This window comes from Brachyistius frenatus, unplaced genomic scaffold, assembly GCF_029030835.1.
Source record: "Brachyistius frenatus isolate BFR_SWC_R1_liver_20210118 unplaced genomic scaffold, ASM2903083v1 Contig_368, whole genome shotgun sequence".
Taxonomy (NCBI): domain Eukaryota; kingdom Metazoa; phylum Chordata; class Actinopteri; family Embiotocidae; genus Brachyistius; species Brachyistius frenatus.
This window is the reverse complement of record NW_027210967.1, coordinates 85,179-110,429: the sequence shown is the minus strand read 5'-3', so window position 1 is coordinate 110,429 and position 25,251 is coordinate 85,179. Positions and strand designations below refer to the sequence as shown.

The 25,251-nt window shown below is 45.5% G+C and overlaps 4 protein-coding genes across 7 annotated transcripts; 2 read left to right on the top strand and 2 right to left on the bottom strand.

Moving 5' to 3' along the window:
- Nucleotides 1-518: 518 nt before the first annotated feature.
- Nucleotides 519-1,075, top strand: LOC138636318 (20-hydroxyecdysone protein-like). Of its 2 annotated transcripts, XR_011312255.1 has the most exons (4): nucleotides 519-564; nucleotides 662-682; nucleotides 776-872; nucleotides 921-1,075. XR_011312255.1 is itself a non-coding variant. In XM_069724272.1 (3 exons), exons 1-3 carry the CDS (start codon nucleotides 560-562, stop codon nucleotides 996-998), a joined length of 249 nt encoding a protein of 82 aa, XP_069580373.1. In that variant the 5' UTR covers nucleotides 525-559; the 3' UTR covers nucleotides 999-1,075. The 2 variants fall into 2 exon arrangements, 1 of the variants encoding a protein (XP_069580373.1); XM_069724272.1 differs by having other exon boundaries at nucleotides 525-564; nucleotides 776-1,075.
- A 1,172-nt stretch (nucleotides 1,076-2,247) lies between these two features.
- Nucleotides 2,248-12,332, bottom strand: LOC138636311 (C-1-tetrahydrofolate synthase, cytoplasmic-like). Its single transcript, XM_069724264.1, has 28 exons — nucleotides 12,093-12,332; nucleotides 10,211-10,295; nucleotides 9,999-10,058; nucleotides 9,814-9,867; nucleotides 9,547-9,683; nucleotides 9,257-9,357; nucleotides 9,032-9,168; nucleotides 8,406-8,517; nucleotides 8,167-8,294; nucleotides 7,898-7,995; nucleotides 7,501-7,674; nucleotides 7,277-7,413; nucleotides 7,127-7,173; nucleotides 6,907-7,014; nucleotides 6,736-6,810; nucleotides 6,554-6,656; nucleotides 6,387-6,463; nucleotides 6,051-6,191; nucleotides 5,899-5,967; nucleotides 5,549-5,660; nucleotides 4,980-5,119; nucleotides 4,620-4,661; nucleotides 4,322-4,422; nucleotides 3,982-4,159; nucleotides 3,772-3,879; nucleotides 3,533-3,685; nucleotides 2,976-3,068; nucleotides 2,248-2,849 (listed from the first exon to the last, which is right to left on the bottom strand). Exons 1-27 carry the CDS (start codon nucleotides 12,131-12,133, stop codon nucleotides 2,979-2,981), a joined length of 2,808 nt encoding a protein of 935 aa, XP_069580365.1. The 5' UTR covers nucleotides 12,134-12,332; the 3' UTR covers nucleotides 2,248-2,849; nucleotides 2,976-2,978.
- Nucleotides 12,333-12,750: 418 nt separating this feature from the next.
- cunh14orf28 (chromosome unknown C14orf28 homolog) lies at nucleotides 12,751-15,544 on the top strand. 2 transcript variants are annotated; one of them, XM_069724254.1, is made up of 5 exons: nucleotides 12,751-13,288; nucleotides 13,490-14,014; nucleotides 14,361-14,450; nucleotides 14,527-14,661; nucleotides 15,152-15,544. In XM_069724254.1, exons 1-5 carry the CDS (start codon nucleotides 13,209-13,211, stop codon nucleotides 15,333-15,335), a joined length of 1,014 nt encoding a protein of 337 aa, XP_069580355.1. In that variant the 5' UTR covers nucleotides 12,751-13,208; the 3' UTR covers nucleotides 15,336-15,544. The 2 variants fall into 2 exon arrangements, with proteins under 2 accessions (XP_069580355.1, XP_069580354.1); XM_069724253.1 differs by having other exon boundaries at nucleotides 13,136-13,288; nucleotides 13,394-14,014.
- A 4,133-nt stretch (nucleotides 15,545-19,677) lies between these two features.
- Nucleotides 19,678-25,099, bottom strand: LOC138636317 (kelch-like protein 28). 2 transcript variants are annotated; one of them, XM_069724271.1, is made up of 6 exons: nucleotides 24,936-25,099; nucleotides 23,294-23,554; nucleotides 22,570-23,207; nucleotides 21,816-22,259; nucleotides 20,457-20,665; nucleotides 19,678-20,029 (listed from the first exon to the last, which is right to left on the bottom strand). In XM_069724271.1, the coding sequence occupies exons 2-6, from the start codon at nucleotides 23,552-23,554 to the stop codon at nucleotides 19,866-19,868; spliced, it is 1,716 nt and encodes a 571-aa protein (XP_069580372.1). In that variant the 5' UTR covers nucleotides 24,936-25,099; the 3' UTR covers nucleotides 19,678-19,865. The 2 variants fall into 2 exon arrangements, with proteins under 2 accessions (XP_069580372.1, XP_069580371.1); XM_069724270.1 differs by lacking the exon at nucleotides 24,936-25,099 and adding an exon at nucleotides 24,658-24,776.
- Nucleotides 25,100-25,251: the final 152 nt, after the last annotated feature.

Genomic DNA, 25,251 nt, shown 5'->3' with positions numbered 1-25,251 from the left:
CTGCACTTGTTAAAAAGAAAAGATGTCCAACAGTAAGTGTCTTTCATCAGGATGTTGTTCAGTAATGCTCTTCTGGTTTTCTGTGGAGAATACTGAGCTTCAGTTTTCACTTTACTTCAGTCTATTCACATGCACACGTTTCTCTGTTTACCTTCAGTGGATGATTTAATTTTTCATGTTATTTTATTTTAAAAGATTTGCAACTGTTTGTAGCATTCTGGTTCCCAATAAATGAAACACTTCACTAAACAACTGTTTATTCAGATCATTTAAATATTTTGACATTAACATTGCTTTTCCTGTGTTGATGACAAATGCTTTAATTTTAGGTGTAGTTTTATTTCTGAAAGGCAGAACTTGTCACATGTAGTGTTATGTGTAATTTCCCCTAATTAATAACTTTCTCTTTTGTTTTCCCAATTATAGCAAACCAGGTGAGTCATTTTGTTTTCTTGCTGTTCTTTACACCGGTGACTAACGACATGAAAACATGTAACTGAAGCCGTTTCCCTCTTTTAGGAAAATGTCGATATGCCAGAGGAGGAGTCAGCATCCTCTGATGAAGTAAGACATCTTTCATCCTCCTAATACGCGCTTTATGCACACAAGTATGTTTTACTTCACTTTGTGGCGCATTTTTAATTGATATTATCTTCCACAGGAGGGAGGACAAGGTGGAGAGGTAGAACTTCACAATCTTTTGAAGCTATACGGCCATTTATCTGTCTGTGTTTTAAATAGACGTTGTCAAATATTATCTTAATGTTGTTTACAGGGCAAAAAGAAAAAGGAAAAAGGACGTGGAGGTGGAGGAGGAGGAGGACGTGGAGGAGGACGTGGAGGTGGAAGAGGAGATAGAGGTGGAGATAAAGGTGGAGATAAAGGTGGAGATAAAGGTGGAGATAAAGGTGGAGATAAAGGTGGAGAAGGACGCGGAGGTGGACGAGGAGGTAAAGGTGGACGTGAATAAAAAAACAATGACGGTCCCAAATAAATGATGAATAAACCACTGAATCAACATTCGGTGACTATGATTGTCCAGAATCAAATACATCTCAAATAAACTAATCCAGAAAACGAGAACTTGTTTGCACCTTATTCACATCGAAATAAAGCGAGCACACATTTATCAGGACCAGATGGGATCTTTTGAGTGAATGTTTTAGTTTAACAAGTTTAAAAGTTGAATTTCAGCGGGCTCAGACATGTTGTGTTGGCGTGTGAATGTGATGTTACAAACACTCCTCGCCTTTATTTGGCTGAACTAGAGTGGCGTGATAACGATGCAAAGCCATCGGCTCCTCTCTAATACAATACTCAAAATATGAGGTTCAATAGAGTAAACTCGCTGTCAAAATATTTGACAATATAAGAAGAAAGAAAGGAGTTCAATAAAAACCAAACAGCATGATCTAATTTACATATTAAATAGATAATGTAATTGAAATATAAAAGAAACAGCTGTATGAAGACTACGCATGATAAATCAATGTTATCAATCAAAACACGCAGGTGAGGTTATAAACCATGAACAAGCAACATGATGCATGTCACCGGTCGCCGGGGACGATATCGTCCCGAGGGTTGTGTCGTAAGAAAGATCACGCGTTTCAAAGCGGCTCGACTAGTTAGAGCCTGGACGCACTTAAAACTCTACTATTATCTTTTTGTGTGTGCAAACATTTGAAGTTAAAGGTGGTGCAAGAGAACAGATCACAAAGCAGTTTAACGCCAAAAACGCCAATAAAGCACCGATTCAGCCGTTTGAGGGTCCGGAGGAGCTCTCCGATTTATTCTCAAAACTTGAAGCTCGTGTGAAGTTTTAAACTCAAAATAGTTCTGAAGGAAAAGTTTGATATTTGGGGAAATTGTGCTCAAGAAATATTCCAGCACGACCTCCGGTAAAACAGTTTTGTATGTATTAACCTGAAGAGATACTGTATGTTTTCTTTATTAAGCAGAATTATTCCTGATCACTTTGATCACTGCCGACTTCTCTGCAGTGCCAAGAGAAAAATAAAATATTTCACAATAGGCAGTTATAAATTTACAACACATTTATCCTGCGACAGCCAAAAGCTGTTCTGCGTTTAATCCCACGAGGCCGTCTGCTCGAGACAATCAACAATTTTAAGCTTGAATGAAAATTGAAGTTTATGGTTTTAACTTGGGCTGCTGTCAAACAACTTCATTACGACACCGAGTTACATGAACTTAAACGTGTCTGACAGAAAACAGAAAAATAACTTTTGGTTAAAAAAGATTTTATTTAATCTTCCCTGACAGATCAGCAGAAATCAGTGATTTACGTTTTGGCAGTTTCAGCTTTACAACAATGGTAATTCCTCCAATAATGTTAGACAGTGTTGGAAATTTTCAATTAAAATACAAAACATTTGAAAGGTAATTTGAAAAAGATTACTCCAAAATTATACAAAAAATACAGTTTGTAAGGCCACATTATTTTTATGTTAAGACTTATTTTGTATTAATGCATTTAGGCCCAGTGATGTCATTTTCTTGTTAAAGACATTGAAATGGAGAACATTGCTCTGCTTTAGTGCTCACAAAATATACAGTGGTAGTTAATACAAAGCTCAAAGAGTCGTGTGTGAGATATAACAAAAGAACTTCTCTACCACAGACCGCCACTAACGGGGAGATGAACTGTGATTAAGCTGCTTGATTTACCCGTCAGCAGCCCTCCAGCCAAATCACTCGTCTACAGACGTCAGCATCCGAGTGAAAACACAACAAACAAAAGCAGCACCAGCGGTTGAACTCGAGGCGGTTCCAGTTATTACTCTGTGACTTTTCATTAAGGCTCAGTGGAGGCCGATGGGTAACATCTATACACCGAGAGAAGAAGAAGAAGAAAAAACAGAGGGAGTATTTTAACAGCTATGGTCTGTTACGGAGAAACCTCCTGTGTGAGCCGTACACATGGACGGTGTGTCATTAACTGTCTTCTTTACCTCTTAGAAGAGCCCGTTGACCTGCTCGGTCTCAGGGTCCAGGTCAATGTCATAGAAACAGGGCCGGGTGGGCAGGCCGGGGATGGTGGGCATCTAGGATGAGCAGGTTTTAGAAGACATAAACAACATTTACAGTTGCATAATTGATCATAAAAACAATTATTCACCAACATTTTTGATAAGTCATTCATGGTTTAGGTCAATTATGCAATGTGAGGATTTGCTGCTTCATTTTCATTTCAAGATAAAAAATCTTTGGGTTAAGGACAGTTGAAAAACATAAACCTGGACTTTGGAAACAGTGACGGGGATTTGCTTTTGTTTATATTTTAAATAATTTATGGATTAAAAGAAACCGGTCTTTCATTTTGGTGTGTTTTTTTTATACACCCACACACACACACACACACACCTTTGTGTGTAAATGGCCCTTCGACCTACTTTATTTTTGGGATATATTTCTACAGGAACCTGCGCAGCTGCAGAACAGCGAAGAGTCACACCCTAAGATGTAAACCTGCGGAAAGGTAAGGCACTCCTTATAAATGATAGCTTACCGTGCCAACCAGGGGGAACAGGAAGCCGGCGCCCACACTGGCTCGGATGTCTCTGATTGGCAGGACGAACCCAGCGGGAACGCCCTTCCTGTCTGCTTCGTGAGAGAGAGACAGGTGGGTCTTTGCCATGCAAATCGGAAGACTGCCGAAACCCTGAGGAGGAGAGGCAAAAATAAAGATCTTTAAAATAGCTCCGTTAAAGAATCTTCCGCCCAATTACGATGATGTCCACCGCTGACCTGTTTGGTGTAGAGCGCCACCTTGTGTTGGGCCTCGGGCAGAAGCTCAATATCGTCTGCTCCGTAGATCTTCTGAGCGATTATTCGAATCTTATCAGCGATCGGGAGCTGAAGTGGAATTACAGATATAAACACATATTTTTAGCCATCGTTGATAAGAGTGTAGGAAAAACCTGCAATGATGGACTGCAGCAATCAAAGAGTCCATACCTCTAAATCATAGAGGAACTTGAAGTCGCTGGGGGCCTCACAGGCCTTCTGGACAGCCCGACCCAGGGCCACGGCACCGGCTCCGCCCTCAGCCCAGTGGGTGCTGCGCACGGCGTCGAAGGCTCCGGCAGCTTTGGCCATGCTGCAGACCAAGTCCAGCTCGGCCTCAGTGTCTGTCCTGCAAAACCATTCAGCACAACAAAGGAGAGAAAAGGCTGATTAATGCAGCTTTAAGTACAATTACAAAAAACAATTGACCTGTGTGGTTTAAGTATGTAAATTTAATGAGGGCTTTAGTTTCTTTTATTTTTTTAAATCAGCATTATTATGCGTCACCTACTTGAAAGCATTGACAGCCACCACCACCGGCACGCCAAAGTGCTTTGCGTTTTCTATCTGCTTCCTCATGTTGCTGCAGCCGTTCTTCAGCAGCTCCAGGTTCTGCATGCAGAGACACGCGTTTCTATTTAAAAAGCTTGAACGTATCACAACGTGTGATTAATCAAACGAGGAGACTTGGCTCTAGGCGCTCCAAACGCACTAATAAATATACAATGTTTTAATGATCGAACGTTAATACACAGCTACTCGATGAATATAATCATTTAAAGTGAAGCACACATGCTCTTTTGCATTACCTCCTCCACATATTCCTTTGGCAGCGGCATCCCAGCAGTGACCTGAACAAATGAAATCCGTCAGTTAATCTAATACATCCAATAATTAACTCCCCAAATCGTAAATCAGCTGTGACTATACGAAGTGTTAATGCTTCATGATTATTTAGAAGCCAGTTATGAAAGAGGGTAAAACATTATTCTGTACCCAGGATAATATCTATTGTGTTTGTTTGGATGGTTAAGTTGGGAAATACAGAATGAAAAAATGTGAAACTGGTGTGAAATCATACGTAAATTTTTTTTTTTTTTCCAAAATAAAGTCACTCAAGTATCTAATTTGAGGACACTGAGGGGAAAAAAATCCAAAGAGAAACGCACTATTGGTCCTCCTCCGTGCATCTTCAGAGCTCGGACAGTCGCCACCAACACCACCGCGTGGGGCCTCAGGCCCGAGTAACGGCACTTGATGTTGAAGAACTTCTCCATGCCGATGTCGGCACCAAAACCGGCCTCGGTCACTGATGGACACAATCCAATAGATCACATTTATTCTATCACTTGTACAATCAATCGGAATCAGAATCAGTTTATTGGCCAGGTATGTTTTCACATACAAGGAATTTGACTCCGGTTGTAGCTTCACTCGCAGCGTGCAAAAAAACTAAAACAGACAAACATAAATAGACATAAAACATAAATAGACATATATAGGAGCATAGAAATGAATACATACATGTATACACCTAAACAATGCTGCAATTGCACCTAGTTCAAATGGTGCTGATGCGGTTGGGCGCAGTGCAAAAGGTCCAGTGATGTAGAACATGTTAAGTGTTTAGCAGAGTGACGGCCGGCGGATAAAAACTGTGATCGACACGTAAGTGAGTAAAGCTTTAGTGTAAGCGCTCCATCAGGAAGGACAAAGTTCATATTTCTGACCGACTTACCTACAAAGCCTTCGCGTCCAACCAGCTTTAAAGCGATTTTATCAGCCAGAATGGAGGAGTTTCCATGAGCGATGTTGGCAAAGGGGCCAGCGTGGACAAACACCGGGTTTCCCTGTGGATTCAGATGACTCACATTATATTTACATAATGCACGGCTATCGCTCCGGCATCGAGTTGGAGTCATAAAAGATTCAGAAAGAAAATTGAAAAATGGAGCCACTTGATGAACAACAACAGCAAACAGAAGCAGAATAATCTCCAGTAAAGGATTAAAGGACCAACAGGCATCTAACAGGAGCCGTCTCAGAACTTATTGATCGACCCTCGTAGGATAAACTATCGTGACCCACCTCCAAAGTCTGCATCAGGTTCGGCTTGATGGCGTCTTTCATTAGCACAGTCAGAGCACCACTCACGCCCTGCAGAGAGGGAAAAGAAAATCACATTACAGGAGCCTTGTTTCCACAACCCTTCATCATGAAGGTGACTCCGGAGCGCTGACCAGGTCCTCGGTGGTGATGGGCTCTCCGCCGCGGCTCGTGGCTACCACCATCTTGGCCAGACGCTGTCGCATGTCCTCCAGGCTGCTGGTGAGGGCGAGCACGGCCATGATTTCACTGGCCACCGTGATGTCAAACTGGGCCTGCGGGACAAATTCAGGATCAATAACTGCAGTCGCAAGACGAAGTAAAACTGAACACCTCCGTCTTTCCAACCCAAATGAGTAAACCGATTATGTGCAGAATTTCTGTAGCTTCGTTCAGCAGCTATCCACCATTTAAAAATGTAAATCTTCCCACAAAGTGACCCTTAATAAATAATATGAAAATCCTCCTACCTCTCTTGTGTAGCCCTTTTCAGTTGGTGCCTGGCCGATAGTGACCTTCCTCAGGAACCGATCGTTGGTATCCAACACTGAAGAGAAACGCAACGACGACGTGAACATTTGTACACGAGGCTGAATCCAGTAGACTCACCGGAGCACGACGGCGGAGATGTTCATACCTCTGTGCCATGTCACAGAACTCGGCTCGATGTCCAGGCGGGCAAAGCGGGTGACCTCTTCGTCGGTGAGGGCGGACGGCTCCGTCTTCTCTATGCCCAGTTTCTACACGAGAAGAGACTTTCATGTTAGAAGTGGTCCTGTACTCAGTCCAAACCTACGAGTGGGTAACGTGATCACGTACTTTCAGCCGGTTGATCTGGATGGGGGAGAACTTCCTCTGTCCTCCGCTGAGTGGGACCAAGCGATTGTACAGAGCCTAAAGTGCGCATGCAGAAGGAACGATGAGTCACGATCTATTCACTGATTAACTTGCCGACAGTGAGACACCACGGGCCGAAGGGGGGAAACACACCTTGTCAGATTGTGTGAACTCGTGGAACATGCGGGCATCGATGGCAGCAGCCACCAAGTTGTTGGCAGCTGTGATGGCGTGAATGTCACCAGTTAGATGGAGGTTAAACTTAAATAAAAGAAAAAAGAAATAGAACGAATATCATTAAATCATTCAATAAAAGCAGTGTTTTCTTGGCATTTTTTTTTTATAACAACAGCATTAAACTTAAACTGCATACCTCTTCCATTGGAATAACTTGAGAATATCCACCTCCTGCAGCGCCACCTGTTGACAAAAGCCAAAACTACAGGTACACGTACCGGGACGGGACTACAGCCTGTTAACACGCGACACCTTCTCACCAAGTGCAGATTCTTCCAAAGCTCACCTTTGATGCCGAACGTGGGTCCCTGAGAAGGCTGGCGGACGCAGGCGAACACGTTGAGCTTCATGTGGGCTCCCAGGGCCTGGACCAGGCCGACGGTGGTGGTGCTCTTCCCCTCACCCAGAGGAGTGGGCGTAATACTGCACACAGAAAGGCTCGTCAGGGACGCGTCAATCTGGCAACTTCAAAAAACAAGCAGTACAGCAGATAAAATGCCGACAACGTACCCGGTGACAACCACGTATCTGCCGTCTGGCTGAGATTGCAGGCGTTTGCTGATGTTCAGCAGGACCTTGGCCTTGGTCTTGCCGTAGAGCTCCACCTCATCCGACAGCAGGCCCACCTCCCTGGCTAGATGGTCGATGGGCTTGGGCACGCAGGAGCGAGAGATCACGATATCACTGTTGGAGTTACAAAGAAAACACACACAGACAAAAAAAACCTTTTTTTAATCAGAGCGAAGGAGGACACCACGAGGACTCGGCCATTTTTAGAAAACTTCTAACGTGAGGGAAAGAATTAAAGTGACTCCTTTTGCAAGTGGATTAATGAATTAAATGAATTCTTCAGTGACAAGTTAGTGAAGCACATGACTCAGATTAAAGGAAAGAGAGGAGGACAAACCTGGGCACGGGCTTCTGGAGGTTGAGCGAGGTGTAAGAAATGTTCCACTTCCCTGGTTGATGGCTCTCCAGGAAACGCTTTGCACTCAGCACGGTGTTCTACACACAAAGGCAACGGTTGAAACAGAGAAATACTATTTAATATAACTTAAATTACTGCAGAGAGCAGATTTAAGGTGTATTAGAAATGTGAGGACCCTCTTTCAGGAAAATTCAATGAACTTCACAGTTGATGGCTAAATGATGTTTATCTGTACAGATGGACCTCACCGCCATCAGCATGGCCACGGTCATGGGTCCCACGCCGCCAGGCACCGGGGTGATGAAGCCCGCCTGCTCCTTGGCTGAGGCGTAGTGGACGTCACCCACCACCCGCTTTCCGCTGGGTTTAGTCTCATCTGAAAGACACAATCTTTGTAGGTCAACACTAAACAACTACTCCTGACTTCTCCTGTACATCGCTGTGACTGTAGTAGTAGTAGTAGTAGTAGTAGTAGTAGTAGTAGTACCTGGGATGTAGTTAATGCCGCAGTCAATGACCACCGCTCCCTTCTTGATCCACTCTCCTTTCACCATCTCTGCTTTTCCGATACCGACCACCAGGATGTCTGCTCTACCCAGCTGAGCAGAAACAGAAAAAAATGCATTTCCATAAGGAGACAAAATGTGTAACACAGACACAAAGATGAACGAATAGAAAAGTGCAAATCTGGCAAGATACAGTTATTGTTTATGCCACATGATGGCAGCAGAGATCTGTAATTATGACCAATTGTTGATGGAGTCTCAAAAACGACAATTACCAAACTTCTCCTTTTAAACAAGCAGCTCGTGCTATTGTCAAAATAAGAACGTAAATACATCTTTGGTGTATCGAAACGTTAACCGATTAGTCACATGTCTGGATTTTAAATAGTCGCCTCTGTCAGCATTATATATATATATATATATATATATATATATATATATATATATATATATATATATATATATATATATATATATATATAGATTAAAAAAACCTATAGACATAAAAAATTGATGCTCCGCCTGCATGTTTGACACCTGCAACCGCTAAAGAGAATTATAGTGACGATCATCGTATCCGAGATCGTTCTCAGACGTCGAGTCGTACCTCTCCAGCAAGATCGGTGGTTTTTGAGTGACAGGTGGTGACGGTGGCGTGGTTCCACAGCAGCAGGTCGTGCATCGGTGCTCCGACAATCTTACTGCGACCGATCACTACGGCTTTCTTCCCCGCCACAGAGACGCCTGCAGAGAAACAGTCAGTTCACTCAGGCCGTATCCGTGTCATTTCCTTGGCAACGCAGCTTTTAAGGTTATTAATGGCGGTGTTTACCCGTCTGTCTGATCAGCTCCATGCAGCCGTTCGGTGTGCAGGGGATGAAGCAGTCGCCCAGATCCCCGCGCGACAGCTTCCCTGCATTTATGCTGGTGAGTCTGTAAACAGATCAGAACACACTGATCAACATGAGCCGAAGATCTGAAATCAATCAAACTGAAAGCAACCAGGTGACATTTCCTTTTAACTGGACTTGAAAGGAAGCAAACAAAACAAATATTTTGTGAGCAACCTTTAAAGAAAAAAACAAAACAAAGTTCTCCCTGATGTTTCCGAGTTCATCTTACCCGTCGACGTCCTTCACTGGAGACACGGCGTTCGTGACTTTCTCCGTGTTGATCTTGTGGATGGAGTCTAAGGGCAGCTGCACGATGAGACCGTGGACGGACGAGTTCTCGTTCACCTCTGTGACGCTGTGAAGGACCTACGAGCAGACGGAGCGCCTTCAAAACAAGGGCGGGCGATATGGCACAACAATAACAGAGCAATATTTCAGGGTATTTTTTACGATAACAATATTCTTGTGTGTGTACGAGGTCGCTCTAATCCTTCACCTCCTCTTCTGTAGCAGTCTTTGGAAGTCTCATATGCGTCGCATTGATTCCAATCTGCAGACAGAAAAAATAAAAAGGAGAGTTTGTCATTAAAAGTTGTCGTTAACCAAAACAATGTAGAATAGAAGTGTGGCATATATTCTCCATGTAAATCGACTGAACATTAAAAAGAAGATCTTATTTACCTCCGCTGCTGCTTTCAGCTTCATGCTGATGTACAGATTCGAATCATCGCGATCTCCAACCTACAAGGACACGAAGAGCCGATGGTAGAAAACATTCATGCACACTGTCGCCAAGAAGACAAAAAGCAACCCACATCCTCACCCGTCAATCATCTCCAAGGACGGGCCACGAGAGAATCGGCCATCCAAACCAGGTTTTACTCTCAACTTACCTGTAAAACCACGAGACCAGGTCTGAAGTCGGGATCCTGGAGTTTCATCTGCTCCACATCCCTCTTCAGACGCTGCCTCACCTGCCTGAAAAAACACAAGACAACAGCGGAGTTTTCCTCTCTGTGCAACAACAGGCGAACTCTTCATGCACTATTACAGCAGGAGTTACTAGTTTTATATTTTAACTCTATTTCTGTTTAATTTTATCTGTGCTTATGCATCTCATTTCTTTTCTATATTTTTAAATGTTCCTTTATACCTGGTTTTATGTGAAACAATGCATGCGATTCTCTTGCTGTGAAGCACTTTGAACTGCATTTCTTGGATGAAAGGTGCTGTATAAATAAAGTTTATTACTTTTATGGCACTATACGGATAAAGTCATTCTATTTTCTTGAAATAGTTTGAGATTTTGTACCCAGATAAATACCATCGTGGCCATGTTGTAAAAACTGCAGATCATTTCCCAATCTTCAGCCGTCAATGCAAAGCCAGGTCATCAGAATATCTCGTCAAAAAAACGGATTTATTGATCATCTTTACTTTACTTTATTTACTTTATCTTTATTTGTTTGATTGGGAAACATTCCAATACTGTGTGAAGAGCTAAAGAGCAGGTGAAGTAAGATGAACCAATCACAAGCCAGACAGAAGTGGCCCGATGTTTGCTGGACTTTAGCTTATGGCAATTAAAATCTTTTTCATAGAACCCATCATGTTTGTCTTAACAAAGCTACTGCGTTTCTTTTATATTAAATTCATCAATGATCTGATTTATTGAGTACATCATCAGGGTACTGCATGTTTCCATACTTGTCAATGTGAATTCATTTATGCACTCAAAATAGCGCGTGTTCGTACATTACAGTAAGTTTTTCAAGTGATACCTTGTGAAGTTGGTGTTTAACAGTTAATTCTAGATTCCTAATATCTTCAAGACCCCAGGGACATAATTTATTGTGTTTTTTTTATGAGGACATGATGCAGCAGATGAGAATGGCACAAACGTATTTTAAATAATATCACAATATACTACTGACACCATCTTCTGATGAATGCAGGACATTCATTCAAAACTCGGTCACTTATCCACCACAATCACTAGTGATTCAGACAGTGAATGTGAATCCCTCCCTGCTGTAGGAACAGCTGATCTGTGGATCTTTGTTGCATGAAATAATTTGACTAATGAGGACTGTGAGGGCCAGTTAACATGCTGCAGGCTGTCATGTGTCTTGTGACAGGCACATGCAGCTAAATCCAAAAAGGAAAGCTTTTGTCTCTTAGCACACAAAACTTCTTGGATTTAGTCAAAAGTTTTGCAGATTATGCTTAAAAAAATTAAAAAAAAAATCCAAATCTTGATAAGTTGATGCAGGTATTTGTTTTAGTTTTTTAACTTTGCAATTGCTGAGTTGGGTGTTTGTCAGCTTTTCCACTTGAGTCCACTGGACCAAGAGGACAAAGATCACATCACACACCAGAGCTGGTTTCATAATACTGCAGGATTTAAAGTCTTTCACTTCAAAGCAGCTCGTGACCTTAAACCTTATCAGTTACCACCAAAAAATAAATGTGCATTTACAATAACTCCGCCAACATCCCCTCCAGACAGACCACCCACTAGTTTATAAATTAGCATCATGTGCACACTACTCGGACCAAGTTATGAAGTCATTAACATGCTGTCAGCGTGAGCGAGATTACTTCCATTAGATATCGACTTAAAACGTGCATAAGACTCGTATTAACTGCAGCTGTGACTGTAACTCAGCTGGTTAGCAGGTTAGTTAGCAGGTTAGTCAGCCGCAGACACGTTTCGTCGGGCTGCTCGTTATCTGCTCTCCAGAAACCTGCAGGTAAAGAAATGTTGACACTCACGCTGAAACCTCTTTCCCGCTTATTATTTGAGCATTTGCCATCTTTCCGTCCGAACAGTCTGCGTCCCCCAGCTGGTGAAGGTGTTGTCCTGCACGCGCACTGCCTCCCGAGAAGAGGAGCGAGACGACCAGGTAGTTTCAACGAAGTTTTGGTGCTAGATTGGAGCAGCTGAAGGGACGCAGGCGCTAAACTCTACGATATCGTGGTTGTACGCTGTTGTGCTGATTGGTTGTTTCGCTTGTCACTCAAGCGGTCCCTAACCAATCGGAACCCTAACTTTTGACCCACCCACATCAACAACCAATCACAGACGGGGTTATCCATCCCGCCGATCGAATCTAGCGCGAGCCGTTCAAAAAGCCTCCGTTTCCCATTACGTCACCACGCTGAAAAAACAGCGTATCACGTTTCAAGAATTCCGTCCAACGTCGACACCGAAGGGCGGCGTTAGTCACGATCGGCACCTCTGACAGCCAATTACACATCTACTTTAAGACCGCGTTAGAACTCTTAACCAATGGCATTCCCCAGCCGTGTTGCGGGGGGGAAATGGGGCGGGGCGAAGGGGGTGTGATTCTGTCGTGCGCTCGCGCAGCAGCAGAGGGCAGCACCGTTGTTGACGCTGTTGAGATTTACATCCTCCGAACATCTCCTCGGCCCGGCCCGCTCACCTCACCTCGGTCCGGCCCGCTCACCTCACCTCGGCCCGCTCACCTCACCTCGGCCCGGCCCGCTCACCTCACCTCGGTCCGGCCCGCTCACCTCACCTCGGCCCGCTCACCTCACCTCGGCCCGGCCCGCTCACCTCTCCTCGGTCCGGCCCGCTCACCTCACCTCGGCCCGGCCCGCTCACCTCACCTCGGCCCGGCCCGCTCTCCTCGGCCCGGCCCGGCCCGCTCACCTCGGCCCGCTCACCTCGGCCCGGCCCGGCCCGCTCTCCTCGGCCCGGCCCGCTCACCTCACCTCGGCCCGGCCCGGCCCGGCCCGCTCACCTCGGCCCGGCCCGGCCCGCTCTCCTCACCTCGGCCCGGCCCGGCCCGCTCACCTCGGCCCGGCCCGCTCCTCATTCACGAGGCTCGAAGTGCGACGTTGAGACATGAAGACCCGCAGCGAGCTATGGAGGGTTTGTGTGTTCTGAAGGCCGCCGAGGACCTCCGGAACCGGACGGACCCAGACAGCAGCCTCCACTTCGAGAGGTCAGTTCATGCATGGCGCTAAATGTGTTGAGCTCAGCAGGCTTTACGGCTTTTGACAATTTCCCCGGAAGGTTAACTTGGACTTTTCTTACGTTGCTGCTGAAGTGGTTCCTTTCCAAAGGATCCGGTCCAAATCCAGCGGTGCAGCTCCCTCAGATGTCCCTCGTGTCTCCAAACCTCATGTCCATCGTGTCTCTTTAGGTCCAAGACGCTGTTTGAAGAAATCCGTGCCTCCATAAACAACAACGACAAAGAGGACCGGTCTTTCTGGAGGCCCGTGCTGCCGTGGGGGGGCGTCTTCACCATCAAGGCGGGGCGCAAGGCCATCTCATGCACCCCTCTGTACGTGAAGATCCACCTGAAAAACACCTGCACCATCGACGGCTTCCTCATGATCCTGTACGTGGTCCTGCGGGACAACCAGGGCTTCCGCCGGGAGCTGGCCGTCTTCCTGGGCAAACAGTTCGTGGAGCACTTCCTCTACCTGATGGACTCCTGCGACTACACGGCGGTGAAGATGCTGTGGATCTGGGACAGGATGTCCAAGAGGCAGTACCGCTCCGACGTCCACCGGGCGGCGCTAGAGATCGACCTGTTCGGCAACGAGCACGAGAACTTCACGGAGAACCTGGAGAACCTGATGTCCACCGAGCAGGAGAGCCTGTGCACCGACTGGAGCTGTCCGGCCCGCTTCCAGGACTTCATCAAGACCACCATCAGCATCAGGTCACACAGGCGGTGGGGGGGGGGGGGGGGGGGGTATCCTGGAGGCTTCAAGGTGAACTTGGTGCAACTCCAATGTTTAAAAAATATATCTAATGTCCCCTCAGCAAAGCTCACCTGGACATGGTGTCAATAGGAAGTCATTTTCTTTCACTCAATATAAAAGGAGTTGCCTTCCTGTCTTTCTCTCTACACGCAGATTAATCCACCGGTTTTTAGTGCAACATAAACTCATTGTTTTTACAGAGTTACCACATTATCCTGTCACAAAGTCAGTCGAATACAAATGAATGGAGCGTAACTGGATGTGATTTCTTATCATTTCCACTTGATGTGTTTTCCCCTCCAGTCCTCCTCACGAGCTGCCACACAGAGACCCAATTCAGTCGGCCGTGGACGAGTTCTTCTGCCCGAAGCTGCTTCTCTGCTCAGAACTGGGGTGAGACGCCGTGGAAGGTCCTACATTTGATTGATTTATTCATTTATTCGTCACGTTGAATGTTTTTCCCCGACAGGTGCGACGGCCTGCGGGAGTTCTCTCAGAGAGTTTTCTGCCACGGACCTCCGCCCTTCGTTATTCTCAACATGCAGCGGTGGAAGTCCGAGGAGCTGTCCTACGTCCCGTACCATCTGGCTCTCTGTCAGCGCAGGTACGAAGCATCCAGCGCTGCAGCCGCACAGTGGTGCAAGCTGCAGCCTTATGCAGCCGCTGCTGTAGATTTGGCACAAGGCCACGTTTCCAGCAATTCAGTAGAGATATAAAAACAAAACAAAAAATAATGTGTCTTAAACAATAGTAAATGGTTATTAATGAAATATTAACTCTGTTTGGAAAATAATTTTCTAAATAGCCGAGAACTTGCAAATAATGGTTTGCCGGGTTTTAATGTACATCAACGGTGTAGCAATGATCTGTTATGATGGGCATGATTCATATTTTGACACTGAAATAATCAACATAATTAACTGAATTTGTCTCTGCAAGCTGGAAAACTTAAATTTAGAAAACACAACATTAAAAACGCTGGTGAAATTAACCTCCTCTGAAATGACCGTCTTGCTCAAGAGTCTCCAAAAAATGAAATTCAGATTTCTTTTTTTCAGTTTACATATACACCGTTTGTTTGTTTTTCTCTGCAGGTATTTATTAGAGGGCGCCACACTCTTCAACAAGGAGGACCATCACTACTCTGCAGCCTTCCAGATCGACGGCTGCTGGATGCACTATGACGGCCTGAGGAGCGATAATCTGATCCTGTTACACAAACCGCCGGAGCTCCTGCTTCTGTCCTCTCTGGTCTACATCCGCGCCTCCGACAAGTAAAACTCACCGCGTCGCCGCACGGACGAGCTGAAGTCCCACTAAGCACACGAGCGAATGCCTTCGTACTTTTATTTTATTTTCTATAATCATGCTGGCGTTACGTCAGATTGTGCTTCCTCTGTCCGCTGTAGGACTGAAAGACATTTCCTCCATGAATGCTTTCAGAAAGCCGACTGTGCAAAATGAGAATTACTTCTTTTTAAGGGGGTGGGGGAGGGGGGGGGGGGCATGCATGCTTGGAATCCAAGAATATAATGGACTATAATAGTTCTGGGTTGATATGCATACAAGATAATACCAGTGGATGATGAATAGCAGTGGTTAAAGGGATTATGCTGCAGCTGCATTTGCTGTAACGTAGTGTTGTATAAATGGCACACATCCCATTTGTAGCACAAGTATACAGTCTTCTGTATTGGTTTGTTTACATTTATGCAAATCAGCCCTTTCCTAGAATGAAACTGGTGCTTTTTTTCTAATTACACTGTGGTCTGAAGAAAAGAAACAACCACAAAAAGGGTCAAGGACTTTGTCAGTATTACAGCTTGTTTGTTAGGATGTTTAAATAAATACAGTTTAATACAATAAGTGACTTTTAGTTCTCAAATGTTGAGGGCAGGCCAAAATTGGGTGTCTTTGTTTTGACACTCCAAAGCTTAATGTCGGACCTATTTGACTTCCATGGCATGAAAGCATGTCGATACTGATCATTAAAATGCATTTTTAATGCTGCAGTCGCCAACACCAATTTTATTTATGAAAAAGTTATGACCTCAAAGAATTACTGTTATCACACAGTGCCTCCGCCAAGGAAAGTTGGAACATGTTGATGCTGTTGAGTGTTAATCTTTGACCAACATTGGTTTTTAAATGGCTGTTTTTTTCTATGCAGACACTGTCTTTAAAATGCAAATACAGATATTTTGGAATATCCCTTGTATGGACTGATTTTCTTGTACTTATAAGAAATGCAGAAGAGCACACGGCACCTTTTAAGGCAGGCATTTATTTTAAACTGGGTACAACTGCACCACACAAACGGACTAAAATGTATGTAAAATGTCTTCAATCAAACATGATAAAATGTGAAAAGCTACTGTTTTTTTTAGTTTGTTTTTTTTTACACCTAATGTTATCTTGTACTTCCAGTATTAATCCACAGGATATAAAATTCAAGATCATCACCTTTACTCCAGACACACAATGGGAAATGTAAAAGAAGCAGAGTGGTCATTTTGGCTAACATTGACATCAGTTTCAAAAGGAGTTCTTCTCTCTCGGACACAAACGGAGCGGCAGCCTGTTGCCGACCAGGTGTTAAGTCATCCATCTGCTTTCTGTGTACAAGCACTTTGGTGAGAGTGGTGGCAAAACATGACATTGGTTAGGCCATAATAAAAATGCGTACAAACTCAAATTTCAACATCGCTTTCTTTTTGCAGATTTCACGTTTGCAGATTTTCATCAGCCTCTCTCCCAAAATTCATTAAAGTAGCGGTGAGCATGAGCCTCGGAAATCACAACATCGTACATAACAGTGACGCTCGATGAATCATGGCGGCAGCACACAATTACGCCTGCGTGATCTGTGCCGCGGTGGTAAAGTGACAAAAATATATTACAATAAGACAGAAAAAAACAAAAACAATTAGGTTACAGAACATAAACAAATTATAAATACAAAAATAGTCATTCATGTCATTTTAAAAATGAAATGACATATTTTACAGAAATACAAACTGGGTTTGCTTTGTGCATTACTCTTAAAATAAACCAGAAATTCAAAAGGAAAGTAATCGTCATGGTGATACACACAATCTGCAACAAACCGAAAGTCTCACCAGTGACACCCTGACCAATATGCAAAAGGCAAGATGACATTTAAGTTCTCATCTAGCACATGAAGCTCAGAGTAGGCAAGGGCAAAGTGAAAGAGCACATCTGTGTAGCGTTCACAAGACTCGCATGTAGTGAACAACAGCTGGATTTCTCTCTTTTAAGGTGTATTTAAAATCCATCCTAAATTAAAAAAAACACATTGTGCAAATGAACCAGCATGCACAATGAAAAAGACAACACGGAGATGCCCGGTAGGTTGTGGCGACGTCAATGGTACCTTTCAGAAGTTTCATTAGACGTCCACATTACCGGGCGACAGTGTGAATAGACAGACGTGCCATGTGGGGGGTTCTGTTACAGCAATATGAGATGCCTTGGCTTTTTAAAAAGAGACACACACACAAAACACATCATCATCATCATCATCATCATCATCATCCGCAGAGGGAACAGAAATCTTATTGCATTTTCTAAATGCCGTTAGCTTAAATCAAAACATATGTACAAATTACAATATATATCAAATAGTTTGGTAAGTGCAATGCAGAGCTTGGTTAAAGTTTCCACTTGTGTGCAAACGTCAGTGCACAAAGCAACTTCAACGTGAACAGCGACTCAACTAGACGGAGCACACCGAGGCTCGGCCCGGCCCGGCCCGGCTCGGCTCGGCTCGGTCCGGTCCGGTCCACCCCCCCCTCCTCCCCCCCTCCCCCCACCTATTGCTGTGCATTGCTTGATGTGTCGTCAGAGAGCGACACCCTCATCCAGCCTGGAGTCTCACACCACTCGTGTTTCTCTGCCAGGGCTGGTGACCGCGGCAACTGGACCCGAGCCGGCTCGCACGGCCCTCGGTGCTTCATCACCCACCTCCGTAGGACCACGTGGAAGAATGTAACGCGAGCAATTAAAGGATGAGAAGGAAATCTTTCAGCTGTGGCACACCGGGGGAGTCGTTTTCTAGCGCTGGTCGTGTGAATGATTTTAAAAAGACAACATTTTTGGCACTTGACATGAAGCCGTGAACAGATTATCTCAAACCTGAGCTTGCAAGCCAGACCCGGAGCAGGTGTCAGACCTGTCAATCACAGGCAGAAAAAAATCTCGTTTAGAGCCAAGAGTGATGGTATTACTGGTATTACTGGCAGCAGACGTCAACAAAAGCATGCTGGTAGCCTTCAACAGTGCTAATATGAAGGAAGGGGGAACGTTACATAAGATATATTTTAAAATAGCAGGACATAAAAATGTAATAAAACATAGTGCTAATCTTCAGGCTTTTAGGAAATATGAGGGTAGAAGTTTGTGGTTGTCCAACCACAGGCTTCCCTTTCAGTAGGATTTTTATTTTATTGCATGTTTAGGGGCCATTAGGATCTTTTGCATTTAAATGCACACCACAGCAAATAACTGACAGCTAACGCAATAATGTAGCAGAGGTCGAACAGAGGTCGACCTAACTGTGTGAGGCAACACAGACAAACAGCTGAATCCTGAATCCTAAGTATAGCACCAGTTAGTATTGTGTACAGACCAAAGGGTGAAAAGGGGGCCAAGGTCGATTTCAACTATTGTGAAGAGTAACAAGTGCATGACCTGACCTTAGAAAGATGTAATCGAAGCGAGAACATGGAGATACTTTTTTTTTTTTCTTTTTGTTTTGTTTCTAAATGGCTCAGAGGATGAAGCAGAGACTAGTGGCAAACACTCGGAGGAGAATTCATCATCCGCCTCTACAGCGGCCCTGGGAATCAAACTACACACACACACACACACACACACACACACACACACACACACACACACACACACACACACACACACACACACACGTGACCCAGTGCAGAAAAACATTTACAGGCAATGCACTAGAGGATATATTCATATCTATATATTTCATTTTAGATTATTTACACGAGAGAAAGGCAGCCCTTTTTAAGAAAATATAAAGATTCCAACTTTTCTCTATTTTTTTTTGTGAAGCACTGATTTGGATGCAGAACAGCTGCGTCGCCGAACGTCAGCTCTGCACGCAGACACGTAACAAAACAAACGGTCCTATCTGACATGCACGTACCACACACACACACACACACACACACACACACACACACACACACACACACACACACACACACTGCGGTGTTCTACAAAATGTGAACAAGTTCTGGTTGCAGCAGGGAAATGAAAAAAAAAAAAAAAAAAAAAAGATTTAGGTTTCAAACAGAATTAATGACATGACGGGAACAACAACAAAAAAACAACAACACAATGTCTACAAACATGACAGAAGTTTGAAACATAAGTGACCAGATTTTTCCCACAATCCTCTGGGACATGGCTCAAAGTCATCGTTGTGGTCCAGCAGCAGTGGAGCGGTCGTCTCCGCGGTTTTGTGACAACAGCCGTCCAAACATCTTCCTCTCTTTAGAGCCGCTCTTCCTCATCTTCCTCATCTCTGCAGCCATGACTGCCAACCCCCCAGCCCCCCCTTCCCTTCCCCCTCCAGCCAGCCGACTCACCCCGACACATCCGTCCACCCAGCAGGCTCTCCCGTGTTCACGGCGGTGTGCAGCTTTGCTCGTCTGCACCTGGAGGATGAATGTGGGGGAAGGAAGGAGGAGGAGACAACAAAAAAAGAAACGTCTTTGTGTCTAAGTTCTTTCAGTGGGTCCGAGCCGGCTGGGCCATGGGTCAAAGGGCAGTCAGACCAAAGTTACAGCGGCAATACATCATGCCGCTCGAGTCCAACCAGCTGTCCGAGATCGGGTCATAGCGCTGGACAGTGTTCAGGTACGATGACCCCGAGTGACCTCCTACCACGTAGAGGTAGTTGTCCACAATGGCCGAGCCCACACCTGCAAAACAATCACAACCGCAGGCGTCACATTTTTTTATTTTATACACTTTTATTAATCCCCGAGGGGAAATGTTTTCACTACAGCAGGGGGGCTCTCAGGGGGGAGATGCTGCAGCAGGCTGCCACTAGCGCGGCGCCAGGTAACCTGACCTGAGGTGCATGTTTTTGGATGATGGGAGGAAGCCGGAGAACCCGGAGAGAACCCACGCAAGCACAGGGAGAACATGCAAACTCCGCACAGAAAGGCCCAGGACCGGATTCGAACCCGGAACCTTTTAGCTGTGAGGTGACAGTGCTAACCACTGCACCACCGTGCCGCCCCACATCATCCTGGATGGAGTAAATCACACCTGCCACCTCCTCTTGAAAACCGGGCATTAACTGGACTCGCACACACGTTTTTATGAAGTCTGACGGACACTCACCAGTACGAGGTTCGTTCATGGGTCGGCAGGCCGTCCACTGGTTCTGATGCGGATCGTACCTCTCGATGCTGGACAGGTGCGACACCCCATTGTGTCCTCCCACCACGAATATGAAGCCGAGCATGACGCCTACTCCGAAGTTGATCCTCTTGTCTGCCATGGGGGCTACCATTTCCCAGGCATCCTTGCTGGGGTCGTACCGCTCCACGCTGCGAAGCAGAAGCCACAAAATTAACAAAACACACCGTCGCTAACGAGCGTCAGTTCAGCCAGACCAGCTTTTAAAATGTCTATTTCTCCAACCGTTCCTAATAACCGCCATAACTGACCTTTCCATTCACAGGTCAGAGTTCACCTCTGTTCGACCTTGAATGATTAGATGTCCTTGGTCAGTTAACAGAAATACTTCTCGACATCCGTCAAATATTCTTTATAGTTTGTGATCGCTCTGATCCAAATAAATTACAGAAATATGATATCAGGTTATATTTTTGGGGGAGGGGCCATGTTTGGAGAATTTTGTTTGATAAATCAAAAACGGGAAACTTTTTTTTTTCCACATGTAAATTCACAAATGTACTGAATTTTCTGTCATAGGCGCTGACTTCAAGCTACAGACAAGAAGAGTTTAATTCAAAAGGAAACATCTCTCACACAAAACTGTTTTGCAGTATGCATAGAGTACAAGCCACAGGGGAGAAGGGAAATAAAAAATAAAAAATAGCCCCCAAAGATTCTCTGTCCAAACACATTCTCCTGAAGGGTTTCAGGCGTCAAGGAAACGAGCAACAGGGACACTTGCTCTCTGGTGATCCAAAGTAACACACAGGCAATGAAACATCAGCGATGACTCTTCAGTCATTAACGAGCCCCCGGCCATTTTCTCAGCAACACTTGATATCCTGCACTTGATTGCCAGTTCTATTAAATAACTAACAAGACCCTGAGAGAGCGAGACCGGCCAGTTAGCAGGTCTGAACAAGAGCTTCAAAGCTTATTCATGAGATCAAAGACTATTCAAAATAAAAAAAATAAAAAGTTTGGTAGAGCATCATAACCTTTTGTTACTGGTGTCATCTGTAGGAACCAAAAAAAAATAAGAAAAGAAAAGGAGAGAGCCGTAGTGTGTCATACATTGAAAGAAAAAACGAGCAGAACCGTCACCCGTTGGTAAAGACACACGTTTGTGGACCCTTCGTAAACTGTCCAAATTATTCAGGGATGGACTATTCACAATTTATATCTTCAATATTTAGTTTGGTTCTGTGTTTAATGGTCCACGTGGACAAAAATAGAAAAACAAAAACACAACCAGGCAACATGCTTTTATCCTCCCGGGGGAGGGGGGGGGGGTATTACCTGTTCATATGTGCGGGGCCATAGCCTCCAATAGCATACACCATGCCGTCCAGCACCGCCGTGGCAAAGCAGCTGCGGGACTTGGTCATGGGCGCCACGGGTTGCCACTCCTTCAACTTGGGGATGTACTTCTCCACGGACTGGAGGTAGTACTGGCCGTCGTACCCCCCCAGGGCGTACAGCTCTCCGGCCAGGACCACCACCCCGAGCGTGCTGCGACACTCGGCCATGCGCTCCACCGAGGACCACGTGTTGCTTTCCGGGTCCCAGCTTTCCACCGTGCTCTCGTGTCTTCGATAGCTGATGCCTTGCCTCATGTGCGTGGCGATGCCCCCCACCACGTAAACCCTGTGGTCCAACATGGCCACGCCGAACTCATACCGGGGTACGCTGAGCGGGGCGAGTCCGATCCACGAGTCCGTCTGGGGGAAATACATTTCCATGCTGGAAGAGAAGAGATAACGGAGTGAAATCAAAATCATTGGAAAAGTCGGTGTAATTATTATTTACACATTATTCGCATTAATAATATTATTATTTCATACAAGAAACGCAGCTCAAAGTGCTTCAACGTGAGAGAATTACATGCGGTGTTTGACATAAAAACAGATATAAAGGAACATTTAAAAACATAGAAAAGAAATGAGATACACAAGAAACATAAAACGCACGAGACGATAAAATGCATAAAATTAAACACCAATAGAGTTCAAATACAAAGTGAGAAGGCGCGGTAGTTCCGGCGCTTTATTACCTTTCCAACGTGGCAAACAGTCCAGCTTTGCCTCCCACGGCGAGCAGCACCTTCGGCGCGCACCGCGGCCGTGCCGACAACACGGTCTGATAGGACAGCCGGTGCTCGGGCATGAAATGATATTTGAGGGCCTCGTTGAGGAGGTGCTTGCAGGCGTGGTCGTCCCGGATGAGGTGGTTGGCTTCGTACAGGCGAGTGAGGAACTTGACGCTGAGCAGCGGGAGGCGGACGCAGTGCAGCAGCTGAGCCAGATGCTGCTGCCGCTCCGTCACGTCGTATTTGATCCACGACTCCAGCGCGTAGAACACGGTCTCCTCCGTCACCACCTTAAGGCAGTCGTTGGACACGATTTCGTCCAGCTCGGCCCGCGTCAGTTCAAAAAACTCCTCCGTCTGACAAACTTCCTCAAAGTTCTCGCAGATGAACTTGGTGGCGGCCAGGCACAGGTCGTGGCAGCCGTACGTCTCTGCGAAGCGGGAGATGCCGATGCAGTTTCCGGCATCCAGCTGGCTCTCCAGGAAGGAGCAGCACTCCTTCAGCACCAGCTTCACCTGCAGCAAGTTGGCAGCCGGCAGCAGAGATTCCACCGTTTCCTGGGAGATAAACACCGTGCCGGTGTAAGCATATTCAACGATGGCCTGGAAGAGTCAAAAAATAAATAAAAACAAGTGTCACAGCGTTTCATCAGTAGCAGTCTGAAGGCTCCGGGTGGATCTGCGCGTACCTGCAGGGCGGTCTCGTCGACGCACTGGAATTCAACCTCGGACGTCTCCTTCTCGGAGAGGTTACCCGTGAACATGGCCTTGAAGTACGGACTGATGCTGGCCAACACTACTTTGTGGGCGTGGATCTTGGCGTCACCCACGCGCAGGACAATGTCACATAGTTCGTGGTCCTGCCGCAAGAGCTGGAGGCCTTGCAGCAGCTGCTCCGAGTGAGGCCGGGTCAAACTTGCAAACATATAGGACTGGTCCTGCTGGTCCATCTGAGAGCGGGAAACCCACAGAACCAGCGTTAACATTTAACACACATGAAAAATAAAAAATATAAAAATGGTTAGTGAGTAAGTGATGTCAGATGTCGTCAACAACCAAAGGGGGAGTGCTCGTGAATACTGGAAATCATCCAGGTTACATCAACCAAACACTGTTGTGAGGCTTTTGTAATATGACGTAATGACAGCACGCGCTGTGGGAACACGGGAAACGTGATCTTCTGAAGGATCGTGATCTTCTGAAATCTTCTGAAGGAGCGTGATCTTCTGAAAAAGCGTGATCTTCTGAAGGAGCGTGATCTTCTGAAGAAGCGTGATCTTCTGAAAAAGCGTGATCTTCTGAAGGAGCGTGATCTTCTGAAGAGGCGTGATCTTCTGAAGAGGCGTGATCTTCTGAAGATCTTCTGAAGGAGCGTGATCTTCTGAAGAAGCATGATCTTCTGCAGATCTTCTGAAGGAGCGTGATCTTCTGAAGATCTTCTGAAGAAGCGTGATCTTCTGAAGAAGCGTGATCTTCTGAAGATCTTCTGAAGGAGCGTGATCTTCTGAAGGAGCGTGATCTTCTAAAGAAACGTGATCTTCTGAAAAAGCGTGATCTTCTGAAGATCTTCTGAAGGAGCGTGATCTTCTGAAGAAGCGTGATCTTCTGAAGATCTTCTGAAGAAACGTGATCTTCTAAAGAAACGTGATCTTCTGAAGAAACGTGATCTTCTGAAGGAGCGTGATCTTCTGAAGATCTTCTAAAGAAACGTGATCTTCTAAAGAAACGTGATCTTCTGAAGGAGCGTGATCTTCTGAAGATCTTCTAAAGAAACGTGATCTTCTAAAGAAACGTGATCTTCTAAAGAAACGTGATCTTCTGAAGAAACGTGATCTTCTGACACCAACGAACCGCAGCGAGGAACTCAACCAGGTTCACCGACAGCTGCTGCCGACATGCTTCATGTAACCCAGTGTTGACTAGGAGGCCTCGGCTTCATCATTGAACAGAACATTTGTTCAGATCCCTAAAAAACAAAATAAAACACAACAACCAGGCTAGCTCTTAGCTTTAATAAGCAGGGGGCTAGCCCGCTAGCCGAAGTGAAACCCACCGACAGCGTGACTTTGGCTGCAAAACAAACCCGCCCGGATTTGATCATGTCTGCAGCTCGTGGCAGCATCGTGTCGTCAACAAAAACAAAATGTTTGGAGTCCAGTAAACACACGGAGCATGTTCCTGTCCCGCCGCGCTGCAGTCAGCGCGGGTTAGCTGCTAAAAATAAACAGGCTGCATCATCGATTGATCAACAGCAACATGGCTGACGAGACGCAACGTGACGTTACGAGCCTCCAGGTGACGTCGTCTCCGGTCGGACGGAGACGAACTCACCTGTAACGATCGTCCGTGGAGGAGCCGCTGGGATCACTGGGTTCTGCAGCGGCGGCGTTCAGCGGCGACGAGCGGGAACCAGGAAAACAACCTGCAGCCAGCCAGCCGAGCCACGGAGCGACTCAGCTCCGGTCATGACGCGCTACCGGGACAGCGCACCCACTTCCGCCTGCCTTCAAAATAAAATCACATTTATGGTTATTTACAAAGGAAGCGCGACGTTGACGTCAGCCGGCGATAAACAACAACAACAACAACAACAACAACAAAAACAAACTGCGTTATAGTGATATGAACTTTACCTGTGTTTGTAGAG